General features: G+C 34.3%; 1 protein-coding gene and 1 long non-coding RNA gene across 2 annotated transcripts in view; one reads left to right on the top strand and one right to left on the bottom strand.

Moving 5' to 3' along the window:
* LOC107863689 (electron transfer flavoprotein-ubiquinone oxidoreductase, mitochondrial) overlaps nucleotides 1–9,167 on the bottom strand; it is a 51,907-nt gene extending 42,740 nt beyond the window's left edge. The window contains exons 1-5 of the mRNA XM_047408439.1: nucleotides 8,653–9,167; nucleotides 8,495–8,571; nucleotides 7,984–8,090; nucleotides 3,684–3,765; nucleotides 3,503–3,611 (exon numbers count right to left, since the gene is read on the bottom strand). Coding sequence (XP_047264395.1) covers nucleotides 3,503–3,611; nucleotides 3,684–3,765; nucleotides 7,984–8,090; nucleotides 8,495–8,571; nucleotides 8,653–8,977 — 700 coding nt within the window. The 5' untranslated portion in view covers nucleotides 8,978–9,167. The remainder of the gene's footprint in view (nucleotides 1–3,502; nucleotides 3,612–3,683; nucleotides 3,766–7,983; nucleotides 8,091–8,494; nucleotides 8,572–8,652) is intronic.
* A 618-nt stretch (nucleotides 9,168–9,785) lies between these two features.
* LOC107863688 lies at nucleotides 9,786–10,874 on the top strand. The gene is made up of 3 exons (XR_001672408.2): nucleotides 9,786–10,220; nucleotides 10,297–10,383; nucleotides 10,455–10,874. It is a non-coding gene; the product is annotated as an uncharacterized LOC107863688 (long non-coding RNA).
* Nucleotides 10,875–14,757: the final 3,883 nt, after the last annotated feature.

Raw genomic sequence — 14,757 nt, 5'->3', positions numbered from 1 at the left:
CCACTATATTCATCATTCACATAAGTCATGTCAACCTCAAATAAGAGATTATACTTAAAAACACACCCCACCTCAAAATCCTCATGAGAAGAACAAGGAATGGAATCACAATCCAAGGATTAATCATTTAGGAGCAATGACTTCACATGACTATCTACTCGACCAACTATATCAATGCCATCGCTAAATTGAAGTTCCTTAAGTTCATCGTAAAACTCCTCGTTTAGTGGGTAATCATTACATACAAGTTGATCAACACCAATATTACTTGATAATGAACTATCAGCCAAAGCACATGTATAAATACTAAGTGGACACAAATTGATTTTACTAGAAGAATCAATTCGTTCATAAATAGGATCAACTAGTGTATCCACATGTTCAACATGCACATTATTAAAAACAGGACAAAGAATACTATTATTCAAGGTACAAGTGTCAACACTAGGTGGACACAAATTGATCTTATAAGAAAAATCAATTTGGTCATTCATAGGATCAACTAGTGCATGAATACTCTCAACAAATACATTATCGCTATGTGGAAAAGAATCATCAAGATCACATGAAAACAAGCTATCAATTACACTTACTTGGCTACTAGCCACACAAGGATCTACTTTTGATAAAGTGTAAGGTTTAGACTTGTTACCTAGTAGCTTATAGGAAGGATTACATTCACCTTGCTTTTCAACATTTGAGCACATTTGCTCCTTTCCGAAGTTATCTAGAGGTGCCTCACTAGGTTTATTTCCAAGGACACCTACATAAGAATCAAGACAACTAGAAAAGGAAGAGAGGTTACAAAAGTTAATATAAGGTTGTGACAACCCTCTTACATCAATCCACACAGCCTCTCATTTTTCCACTCTAGAGTTGTTACATATCACGCACTTACTCCTCTCAATCTTTTGTCTCTCAATTTTATTGGAGTTCGGAGAAGTGCCAAGGATCCCTTGTGAAGGGTTTAGAGAGCCTTTCAACTCTAGCTTCCACTTTGGTGCATAAGAAGTGGATGTGTTGAATTCTATGTTCAACTCCTTAGCACCAACCTCACAAGGAGTAGCTTGCTTTGCCGCCAAAGGCAACTCCTAAGGTTCTTCATCACGAGTAGTACCCTTCAATAGTCTTTCCAACTCCTCGGGTGCCATCTCGGTGACCAATTGAGCAATATTTTCAATGTTCCTTTGCATTGAAGAAAGCAAATTCTTTCATCCTCAAGGTACTAGGATCCTTAATTAGGAATGGTTCACTTGTAACTTCTCTAAGAGATGTTGAGGAAAAAAGAAACTTCTCACTAGAGCCATGATTATTTTTGTTTAAGAACTCATCCTTTCGGACTATTCATACTTTGAAACATTTTGTATTACTTTCATGGCCTACTGATCTTTCTATCCTACCTGCAGAACTAAACAAACAAATTAGTAGCAAAGTTGTGCATGTATTTAGACTATCACTAGGTGAACTCCATAAAAACCAAGGATGCCTATGTCCCATTACATTGAAGTTGTTCCCCCTTGTTAGTTTCCTTTATTATAATTTCCAACATAATTTATGTTCTAGTCAGTTTCCCAACACTCACAGAAGGGTATGTGATCACAATTAACAGTGATTGCTTTCAATTAGGTTTACCAATTCCACAGGGACTTAGTTGATGTAAGTTATCCTTTTTCCTATTGTAGTTATTAGAACTAGTGTTATCCATTTCAACAAAGTTGGTTTTGTGATTACTATACTAAATGTTACTTCTTATTGAATTCGACTAAGTAAGAGACTTAAAGAGAGAATGATTGCATGAGTTGTTCACAAAGAGTTAAAGACCTAGGGCTATGACACTTTAGGAATCCCATCTTTCTTAATTATATTTGTTAAGTTATTTAAGATATCTATCGAATTGTTGCATTACAGGGCTGACAATATGATTATGGTCTTTCGAGCCGTATAATCACCTACCCAAATTAGCCTCACACCTGCAGCATTGAGCAGGGATGTGGTAAACCGTTTCAGATGCATTTATATATCATCTTGTATCTGACCCAAGCAAAGCAAACTATGTATGTTTCCGTCCTAGCTGTTAATACACACGCAGACACAAATAAACCTACTCTCCTTGACCCACGTTCTACTCCTAACTTTCCCGTTTCCAGTTCCACTAGCATTATCCTTTTACTTTATGGTTCGCAAAGTCACGAAATAGTCGAGCATAAGGTTAAGAGAATAAGAATGGTAGAATCTGCTAAACAATCATATAGTTAAATAAAGATGTTCATACATCGGCCATAACCCTAGAATGAGCGGTTTTAGCCGTTCATAATCCGATTACACATAATAGTATTCACAAACAACAAAGAAAAGCTTATGCATGCTTTCTCAAAGACACGTCCCACCTTTTGGAGGGAGGTCGATGAGACTTATTGGGGTACAATTCATACTCACCTCTCATTGTTTATTTTCTATACAGATAGTGTCCAACGTGACAATGAGTTGATCTAGGGTTTGAACTTCTCTACCTTGCTTTTGGTGAGCCCCACTTCATATCCATTGTGGCATGAGCTTCATTTTGTAATTTGCATGACAGGTTCTATGAAGCATTTATACTGCTTTTCTGTAATCCTAAAGGATCTGATGACACATTTTGATTTTGTAAATGATAATGGGTAGTCGTACTATGCTATATTCCTCGTTGAAACTCCATTTCACATATGATGAGGCCTATGAACCATTATTTGCTATCATGACTTTTGTTCTACTTCGGAGGTAGCGGTATGGACTGCGTACATCTTACCCTCCCCAGACCCCACTTTGTGGGAACACACTGGGTTTGTTGTTGTTGTTGTTTTATGAACGGTTGCATGAAGTCTCATTTGCATGTATTGATAGTATGAGGATGCCTGGATCCTCATTAAGTGTTAAACTGGGTATGTTGCAATGTAAGTTTGGTTCCCCCAAAGTGGGAAATTTTGGCATTGGTGCCGTGCCATTCATATGACCCCATTTTCCAGCTTGACAAATGGTATCATGGTCTAAAGGCATTCAATTAGTATTTCGTTTGCTAGTCCTTACCATACGAATTAGCTTTCTGGTCCATAAAGCTCCATATGAATAGCATCATGTTCCAGCTGATGCTAATTGAACTGATGCTCCAGTATGGATTTGTCAGCAACGATTCCCATAATATACAAAAATACTGACCAGAAACTTCAGGAATAACTAAACTGAATTGGGGTGTTGTAATGTAAGTATTGAGATATTTGATTAAATCTCGCTAGAATCTTTCTAGGCAGAAATAACATTGACAATTACACTCACTTTTTACCTGAATTTTAGCGTCGAATCACAGATCAAAATTGTTACCAGGGATAATTAACGTTAACCTAAAGGAAAATTTGTAACTTCCATTTGATAGTTATCTAACAAACTGCAGTACTGTGGATAGAATGTAATTTTGGAAAGCTTCTTTGAAGAAAACAAACAAGATAAAGATTTGAGTAACAGAACTTGCCCTTCAGTGCAACACCGCGCTGGTAGTTCTCTTTTCTGGAACCATCTTTTGCCACTCCCATATCATTAGTAGCAATACCAGTAACCTCGTTGTGTTCGTTGCATAAAATCTGAAACTTTCTACCTTAGCAAGCAAAAACTTACAAAAATAATGAAATAATCCAGAATAACGAGGCTAATACCTCACTAGCAGCAAAACCTGGGTATATTTCAACTCCTAGCTCTTCAGCTTTCTTCCCCAACCAACGTACCAACTGACTCAAACTGCATTACCATGATTCTAAGGATTTAAGATACATGGAAAAGTCGTAACTATATCACCAAAATGTGTTGATTCTAAGGATTTAAGATACATGGAAAAGTCATAACTATATCACCAAAATGTGTGTTTCATTAAAGAAGCGAACCATGCACATTTCTGTATGTATGATGATATCAGAGTGTGTATGGACCACAAAGTGCGCAAGTGGGGATCCCCATCTAGTGATTTAAGATACACGGAAAAGTCATATATATCACTGAAATGTGTGTTCCATTAAAGAAGTGAACCATGCATATTTCTGTATGTATGATGATATCAGAGTGTGTATGGACCACAAAGTGTGTAAGTGGGGATCCTCATCTAGTGCTTTAACTCTTAAATATTTGCAAAGGAAGCAAAACTGGCTTCCATTCTCACATGAAAAATGTCACATAAAAGGATACACCCATCAAGCACCAGTCAAAGCCAAAATGGACCGAGTTAACCATTGGACTAATTCCTTACCCTTCCAAATACTGTAATTCCGCTTAATTAATGCGTATATAATATGCTCTGGCCAAGCAATCATTCTCTATAAGCAGAAGCTTCATGGTTAGCAAAAACATCATAGGAGTGTAACAGGCATTGGACATGAATTGAGTGATATTTGACAAAAAGTAGCATTTGAAGTTCAGATGAAAGAAGGTATTTGGGAGTTGAAACTGTGTTTGGACTTGCATTTAACTTGAAAGCCTAGGAGTGATTCTAGGAGTAGGGGGAGAAATTCAGCCATTCAATTACAATGAAGTTAAAAATTATCACTTGGAATGTTAGGGGTTTAAACATGGAGAATAAAAGAAATCTAGTGGAGGGGGTAGGCATTATTGTTTTAGTGGAGACTAAGGGTGCATTTGTTTTTTTTAAGATTAAGACGTTTGAATTTGAATGGATGTCTGAATGATTAAGATGTTGTTTCTAGATCTGAATACTGAATGATTAAGACTGTTTATGATTAAGATGTTGTTTCTAGATCTGAATACTGAATGATTAAGACTGTTTGTTTTTTTAACATCTAAATATATGCAATTTATTTATTTGTAATAAATATGCAATTCAAATTTAAAAAGTAATAAAATATTATATGAAAAAAATATTTAGATAAAGTATTAACTTAAACAACAAACATTATTTGAGTGATAATTAAAATATTTAAAAATACAAATAAATAAATTATGTTAAATATAATTATTGAACTATCTAAATTATTAAAAAAAGATATATCGATTAAAAATTATTGTGATAACATGTAATTATAAAATGAATTACTACAACAGTGAGAGAGTTTTGAGGTGTAAGTTATAATTACTAGAATAGTTCAATATTTTTAATAACAAAGTGAGAGGAAAATAAATAATTGTCAAATGAGAAAGGAAAATAAATAATTCAATACGTGAATTAGTAGTATTATAATCCATTGTATTATAATTCATTTGTTAATAAATTAAGTTATTTTAATTCATTTTACACGTATATAGAGAGAAAAATAACAAAGTGAGAGAGTTTTGAGGGAATATATCATGTTTTAAAAAGAGTCTGAATAGTATTCAGACTCTTTTTCATATCTGACTGATTCAGAGGATTTCAGACACATTAAGAGGCAATTCTAAAAAAAACAAATGCACTTAATGAACTGAAGTCTAAACCATTCAGATTCAGACCTCCATTAAGTGCAAACAAATGAGGCCTAAGCTAAATGGGGCAGTGGGGGAGTATGTACAGCAACTGGGAGGAAATAGGTGGATGGGGGAATTTGGTTGGAAGCAATGGGGAGTAAGGGGGGAATTCTAGAGATGTGGGACAAAAGATGGAAAGGGGAGTTAGTGGATTATGGGAACCATATGGGAACCAAACGATCACTTGCAAACTATGCGGAATCAACCAAGACGTAAATTGGTTTCTCACAGCAGTTTATGCAGCATGTGATAGAAATGAAATGAGAGAGTTGTGGGTAGAATTGGGAGCAATGAGAAGCTTATGTGAAAAGCCTTGGGTAGTTTGTGGAGATTTCAACACTACTAGGTTCCCTTCCGAGAAAACAAATTGTTTTAGGTTGTCCGGGGCCATGATAGACTTTTCGAGTTGTATCAATGAGCTTGAACTGATTGGCCCTCCATTATTTGGGGGAAAATACACTTGGAGAGGAGGTGCTAATCTCATAAATGCCTCCAGAATTAATAGGTTTTGTATTCTTTCCCATGGGATGAACCGTTCAATCAAATTAGGCAATGCACCCTTCCTAGTTTGGGTTCCAATCACAATCCCATTGTATTGACATGTGGGAATGAGGCCTTCAGGAGATCTTATTTCAAGTTTGAAAAGTGGTGGCTCAATGTGAAAGGTTTTAAAGACAAAATGCAGGATTAGTGGAACTCGTTTGAAAAGTATCTAGCAGACCTGATTTCAAATTAGCTACTAAGCTAAGTTTGTTAAAACTAAAACTTAAGGAATGGAGCAGAGAAAATAGCGTTAATTGGAAGGAAAGAAATAAGCAAATTATGAATTGGATAGGGGACAAGGAAGTTGCTCAAGAAACCAGGCCACCAGGCCACTTACTGATGATGAACAACTGTTCAAGGCAAACTTGGCCATGGAGTATGAGGATGTGACGCGGAATGAAGAAATTTTTTAGAGGCAAAGGTCCAGAATTCAGTGGATCAAGAATGGAGACAAAATACGAAGTACTTTCATAGAATGGCCAGTGCTCACAAGAGAATAAATACCATAGACTCTCTTATGGTAAATGGAGAAATATCTTCCGAGCTGATGGAAATCAGGAACACCATTGTCGAGTTTTCTCAGCAATTATACAAAGAGTCAGAAAACTGGAGGCCCTCTTTGACTTTACTTGGTGTACAGGGCATCAATGAGGAGGAGAAAACTTGGTTATCTAGAGAATTCAGTGAAGAAGACGTGTTGGGAGGGATAAGAAGGAGTGCCAATGATAAAGCACCTGGGCCTGATGGATACACAATGGTTTTCTTCCAAGCCTTCTGGGAAACTATAAAGGAAGATGTGATACAGACCTTCCACCACTTCCACTCCCATCAGAAGTTTGAAAAGAGTTTCAATGCCACTTTTGTGAAACCAAATAGTTTATTTTTGGAAAAAAGCAAAAAAGTTTCATGTCCAAATGGGTCCTGGGATGGAAACAAATTAACTTGTAGATCGAATGCATATCCACAGCATACTTTACTACTTTTCAATTGTCAAAGGCACCACCATCCAGTCCATACATATTTCCACATCTCAAAATTGTCCCTGATACGTCCAAAAATTAGTCGATCAAGGACCAGTGGCCAGTCTTACTTCTAATAACTAAGGTGTCTGGACCAACTTGCATGCACCTCGACTAATTCCCCAGGGGCAAAGATACCGGGTTACTCTACCCACCAAGGTTGGGATGTAGGAAGGGGCTTGAGGCCAATTCATTCACCAACATTACTCAAACCATTTTCAAACACATCCAACTTCCCCTTCACTAACTAGAAGAGCCCTTTCAACACTACCAAGACCTTATTGTTGTCTTTGCTCCTCTTTTTTGGTTTATGTACCCTTTTTTTCTCTTATGTTAATCTCTGTAACTTTCTTGTTGGGCAAATATGTACATATTTTATTCATTTCCACCCTCAATAACAGTGCACAAGACATTGATGTCATTTAATTATATCAGTACTAAAATAGTGGTACGAACTGCATACACTTACCCTCCCCAGACCCCACTTGGTGGGAATATACTGGTATGTTGTTGTTGTTGTTGTTGTAGTACTAAAACAGTCAACAACGTCAACCCTGCATGCACCAAGGCCATGACATCGCATTCACAAAATCACACCTAAAATAGACCTAATAGCTGTTAAGAACCTACACGCTAATGCATAGCACGCGCTGATACATTGAACTCATAAAATGCATGCCTAAATTCCCAATATGGTCATTCAGTAGCCTATAAGACTTCTGATTGTTTTCTTAAGAATCTTACGTATTGGAGATCAAAACTAACGTCAAATGGCTGATGTTACATTAGCTGTGCAATAAGAAGTTTGATTATGGATGTGCCAACCCGTTCCAACGGAATAATAATAATAAAGAAAGAGAGAAACCAAGAGTGGCAATTTGACGCAAAAGAGTAAGATCTTTACATGCACACTTGAATACATGTTTCAAAGTAGATTTAGAAGTACCTTATGACATAATTCCCATTATTGCCAAATGGGCTTGGAATTGAAAAGGCACGGTTTTGTGAAAGTAGCCAAAAATTATCAGAAGTAACAGGGACATCAACGGGAGCCTGCAATCAGAAACAAAGCTTCATGAAATGATGGGATTACACATGATATAAATAACGCCACACAAGACCAAATTGTTATTTGCAACTTCATTTTGAGAATATAAAAACAAATAAAGACCTCTTTATCACAATCCAAAACTTACCCAAGTTAAAATACTAAATTTAATTCTGAATGCCAACTGTTTGAATGCCAAAGACAGCGAGATCATTGGTCTTAATAAACGGAAATAACCAATTTACCATGCATAAATAATCAGATGAACTATCTATGTCCGGATAGAGCTTTTTTCTAGTGGATGGCTGCCTAAGTAACCAATGAGTGATTTAATTAGTATGTGTAAAGGTAGAATATCCGACTGCGTATAATATGAAAATGTAAGAATTATTGTGAAAGCTAGGGGTACCTGTTCCTGTTTCCAGCGGGGAAAGAGTTCATTGAGTGCCCGTGGCTCAAATATGTTTCCAGACAAGATATGAGCACCTGGTGTAGAATGGAATGAATAATCAATCCATCAATAATAATGATTTGAGGGCAGAAAAAGGAAAGCAAAGCAAAACGTACCCACATCAGCTCCTTTCTCTACAACACAGACTGATAGGTGAGCATCTTTTTGTTGGCATAATTGTTTGAACCTAATAGCAGCTGATAGCCCAGCTGGTCCAGCTCCAACAATCACCACATCATACTCAATACATTCTTTATCTGATTCACTACTATAACTCCTAACTCTTCCACTTTCACCCCCTAAAACCCGGGAAAACCTTGAATTTCTTTTAGAAATTTCATTTCTTGAACTTGAGGCCCAATTGGCTGATATTGCAGGGCTTGGATAAGATAAAAGAGGTATAAATTTGGATTTTGAGCAAGAATTGACCAACTTATACATGATATTTGTGTTCAGTATAAACGACTGGTCCCGATGATTCAATAACTACAACTATAACGCTTTTTGCTTTCTTTCTCATCGACTTTATAAAACCAAAATTGCCCAAACACATAAGCCGCTTTCCATATTTTGACACAACATTGATACGGAAGTAGGGTGTGCATGTGGTTCGATTTTGTTCATTATGATTTAGTTTATGATTTTCAATTTGTAAATAAGCTAAATGGAAAATTGAATCAATAAAATATTTATTATTAATTTTTTTATTTATTAATTTTTTATCTTTATCAGTTTGATTTTCGATTTAAGGAATAAGAAATACTCTTTTATTTTTTCTTTACTTGCTCTTATTTTCATTTGTTCTCGTGTATAAAGTCTCCACAAATTAAAAGAACTAAGACAACAATTATAAAATATAAAAGATAATATGGTATATATAAAATCTATAATCACTATTATATAAGTGTATATAAAAATATAGCTATGATATAATTTTATTGGGTTATTGATTTAATTAATCATTAATTAAAATCTTAAAATCAAAAATCGGACCAATAGCCCAATAAAAAAAAAATGTGTAAAATCATTAAAAAATCGTTAATCCAATAACCCAATACTAATAAATTAATAACATTTTTATTAGTTAGTTTATCGATTAAATCAATTTTTGTACACCCATATATGAAGGTCACGCCCCTTAAAAAGTTTTTCCATTTTGTCACTCCGATTTTATTTTATAGTATTCTTAAACTCTCGGCAAAAATGACACTTTGAAAGTAAATTATTTTACTACTAATAATAAGAGGGAATAAGCAGGCAGAAGGTCGATGCGCCTGCTTGTGTTGCCTATTTCAACTGCTTCAATCATAATTTTAAGTAAGCAGGTCGACGCGCCTACTTGTGCTGCCTGCTTTATTATTTTTTTTAGGTTTAATTTGGTCTTTTATTGATAATTAAAAATTATGAATGGACCAACCCATCCAAATCACAAAATAAAGCACAAATCTGGGGTAGCCCAAATCTTCAATCCGGATCGGCCCAACACTTTACCCGGGCCACATCAAAAACATAAATAAAAATAGTAGGGTTTCCTAATTGAGCTAAGATTAGCTCATTTCTCTTTAGCTTGCCGCCTCTTTCACCATGTTTGACTTCTTCGATCTTCAGTTTGAGCTTCTTCATCTGTAGGTAATCAACACTATGTCTTGATCTCTCCGAAGTGGATCCTTCTCCAACTGCAAGAGTAAGTTGTTTTCCCCCTTATGATTTAACTCTTTTTCTTCGAATCTTGCTTAACATTGTCTTCACTCCATTTCCAGCTGTGTTCTCCAGTCTAAGGGTTTATGAAATGTTTTTTGGTGCTAAGAAGTACGGTCTTGTCCGTTGAGATTTGATAGAAATTCGTGGTAAGCTGATCCACTTGTTGTTCTTGCATCTGCTAATGGACTTGAATGCTAACCTTATACATCTTGACCAGTTATGGAAGGGGGGAGATATGAGAAGCTCGAACCCACTTGTAACTGGATGATGTCAAATTCCCTAGCCGCATGCAATGAAGATCTGACCATTTGACCCCCTGATCTACTGAGAGTTCTTTTTGTAGGTTGGTTTATTAGGCTAAGTAGCAATTCCCCTTTTTTGTTCCCCTTTTTTGGATGTAAATTTGATGTATGTGGATAAACTTGCTTTAGCCTCTCCAGTCTGTCTACTTTTTTGTTACTGCTAGCCTCTGGTAGGACGATTGATACGTATCACTGTTAAGAATCCTCCTACCTGTACTTGGAAGCTGATGAAATATTGTGTATGTGAATGTATTTAGCTCCAAAGCCAAGTTGGCCAAAAAATTTGCCAATTGATTTCCCTCTCTGTATGTATAAAGTATCTGCACTTGCTTGTTTGTGGGCAGTTGCCATATTTGCATGATTATGTCTTCTACTTTCCAAGGTATTTCTCATTCCCTGCTTAACATCTTCTGCATTAGTAGACAATCAGTCTGAATAATTACCTTGTCATGTTTTGATGTATTACAATGTTTAGCTGCATGTAAGATTGCCAACGCCTCTGATTTCATGCTGGTTGTATCTTCAATTACTGCTTCTGCTACATGTAACAGATTCCCATCAGTATCCCTGAGACAGTAAGCCCATGAACTCCTCCCTGGATTTTCTTTAGATACGCCATCTATATTGTATTTAATCCAACCTGTTTGTGGAAACTCCCATAACACTGGTTTGCCTTAATTCTAGGCTTTAATTACTTAAGTTGTTGCATGCAGCAGGAGCAGATTTTGAGAAATTGAGGGAGGAGAGAAGTAAATTAGGGTTTTTGAGGATGAAATTGGGTTGGGTGATTTGGAATTTATACCCGTTAAGAAAGTTTAAAAGAATATTTTTGATTAAAAAAAATATATAAAAGGCAAAGACAGGACTTCGTCGCGCCCAGCAACACGCGCTCTCACTTCGGCTTCTAAGGGGTGAAATAAATTCAGTTCAAAGTTGTTAAGGGGTAAATAATTGCCATATCGGTTTAGGGTCTAAAGTGAGTTTTGGCTACAAGTTTAGGGGTGTTTCGATGTATTATCTAACAACAAACTAATTATTATGATTATTACTCTTCTAAAATTTGAATAAAAATATCACAAGCACGAGTTAAATAAGTTTATCTAACCATAATCGATTGAATAGTGAAAATATATTTTGATAAATATGATTGATGAATATAAATATATTTTATATATTCTTAAATTTTTTGATGAAAATTCTTAATTACTTTCACTTGAATTAATTATTTTATTGAATTTGATCTTTTAAAAAAAATTTACGGATGAATTATTTCTGAATAGATTAGTGCTAAATTTTTGTTTTTTCTTTATTGATGATATTGATTTTTCTTGAATATTTTTTTTTTTTTTTTGGTAAAGAGAACAAACTTTTGTTAAGCTAATTACCACACTTGTCTATGTTCAAAATTCATAAAACCAAAATAAGGTAATCGTCAATATGGATCGTTACGTTATGTTTGATATGTGACTTTATTGATCATTTTTTAATAATTTATTAAAATCATCATAACCATTATATGACATATACTGAAAATTAGAATGGTAAGAAAAAAATATTAAATTTCTCATTTTTAAATAACATAATGTACTAGGCCTTATATTTCTATAATATAGTTCATTCAAAATAAAAGTTGATATATTTTCACTATAGATTGTCATTTATTATTTTTTACTTCACGTTAGTAAATTTTGGTTAAAAGAAGAAAAAGAGATTAGAATATCTGTAACAATTAAAAATGATCTTGTACCATAGAAAATAAAAAATAAAATTTTTTGGGAGCAAGAGTAATCTGCCTAGAAGAATCCTCCGGTGGGCTAATCCCACCAAAAGTAGTAGCCATAGTGATCGGAAATTAGCTAACGCGGAAGGTTTTGCATGCGCCGTAATTAGGTTGTTTCTTTTCACTTCTTAATTGCTTCAACTGCTTCAATTGTAATTTTACTATATCATTCCTAATTAATTGCTATAAATCATTTACGTATTAAAAAATTTAAAATATTTAATAAAAAATTTAAAATAGACATTTATGAAATGACTATTTTAGGTGCTTCAATCGTGATTTTACTATATCACTTATAATTAATTATTATAAGTGATTTAAGTATTAAAAAATTAATAATATTTAATAAAAATAATAAAATAGACATAAAATAATAAATTAGTTTTTGATGTTTTAATAAGTCATTTAAGTGCTAAAAAATTAATAATATTTAATAAAAAATATAAAATAGACATAAAATGATAAGTTATTTTTTGATGTTTTTAAATTAAATTGACGTCTTATAAATGACCACTTAAAAATATAAATTATTTATTTAACCAAAACTTACTTTAGATCCTAAACTTATATGGCAATTATTTACTCCCCTTAACAACTTTGAACTGAATTTATTTCACCCCTTAGAGGCCGAAGTGAGATCACGTGTTGCTGGGTGCGGCGAAGACCTGTCTTTGCCTTTTATACAGTTTTTTTAATCGAAAATATTCTTTTAAATTTTCTTAACGGGTATAAATCCCAAATCACCCAATTCAATTTTATTCTCAAAACCCTAATTTACTTCTTTTCTTCCTCAATTTCTCAAAATCTGCTCCCTTTCCGAAATTTAAGCATAATTTTGAGATTGGTTTCTCTTCCATTTCAAATGTAAGTGCTCTTGAAGAATCGTAATCTATTTTTCTAGCACGCAATGAGGTCGGTTAATTTGACTAAACTTTGTATGGAAGAAAATGATAATGCTTTGTACAAAGAAGTTCATTGTAATCATGGATTTTTGTTGCATATGAAGATATCTTGGACTTCGAGGAATCCCGACAGAAGATTTTGGGCATGTCCTTATTATAGGCTAGATATCAATTTTTTTTCTTTTACTATTCCGATAGATTTGATTAAAGACTAATTCATTCTTTATTTTTCACCATTGAAGGGTCCAAAATCTGGCGACTTTTGGTGTTGGAGGGATAGAGAAGTTTTTGATCCGAGATCCAAATATGTGATTCCTAAACTAATAGAGAAATTAGGTGAGCTTGAGAATTTAGTTGAGTCTTCTCAATATATTGAAAATCATGCATCGATTAATGAAGTTGAAAAAGTTGAGTTGAATAAATTTGTTGAGGAAGCTTTTCATGAAGTAGACAAGTCCAAAGAATCCAAAGATGATAATTGCGTTGATATGAAATTAGAGAAGTTGGAAGAAGAGGTTGAGAAGATAAAAAAAAAAGAAGAAGTGGAGAAGAATTGTTAAATTTGTTGTGTTTTATTGTTCTCCACTACTAATAGCTATAAGCTATTGGCTTGGGATGATACATATAAAAAAAGGTTCAATGAGGTTACCTTAAGGTGGTTGTTGTTGTTAGAAGATATCTAGCTTATATTGTGATTGGTGCTGCTTCTTTAAGCTTATTTTGTAATCTACTTTGGCTAGTGACTGTCTCTTGAGCACTTGATTGTTGTATTTTATAGTGCAACCTCTTTTAAGATTTTTTGTAATGTATTCAGTTGTTGGTTGTCTTGATATATATGAAAAGGTAGTTGAATTGATTGCATTATAAGCATTTGTTTCTTTTGTCATGGCGCAACTTCTTTTGTAATGAAGTTAACCACAACTGCTTATAGTCACAACTAGTTAAGCAAGACTGCAAAAACTATCATTAACCACAACTGCTTATAGTCAAATGAGTGTGCAGACACGAGAGCATAAATGCTTCAAACAAAAATTTTTCAACATAAATGCAGTCACAGCTGCTCATATTTCTAACAAAAATATGTAGCCAAAAGTGCAGTCACATTTACGTAATACAATCACACATCAAATTAGTACAGTCAGAGCTGTATAATTGAAGTTACTAATCAAAATAGAAATTGCCTAAGTGGAAGTCACTATTGTTTCAGTACACAACATCAATACACAAAAATAAAAATCAAGCTGCTTCTACTGAAAGGTTGATGAACTTGTTTGGCTTAGATGATTCACTTCAGCAACATTTGACCTTGTCCTTATCCTTTTCTGTGCTCTCATTACTTCAAGATCTTTATTGTGTCATAGCTTTCTTTCCTTTCCATTTCACACCGGATTTGGGTTTGTGATGTCCAAGGTGTTCAGTCACTGTGGAGGAGTTCATAGGCATTCCAGGCTGAAAAAACAAAGTAGAACAAATTTATTTTAAGACTTTTAAAAGATAGATTTTAACCTAGAGAAATTTCATCAAATTTTACTTACA

Source organism: Capsicum annuum, chromosome 3, assembly GCF_002878395.1.
Source record: "Capsicum annuum cultivar UCD-10X-F1 chromosome 3, UCD10Xv1.1, whole genome shotgun sequence".
NCBI classification, from domain to species: domain Eukaryota; kingdom Viridiplantae; phylum Streptophyta; class Magnoliopsida; order Solanales; family Solanaceae; genus Capsicum; species Capsicum annuum.
Note: the sequence above shows the minus strand (reverse complement) of the source record. Positions and strands in the feature narration are given on the sequence as shown.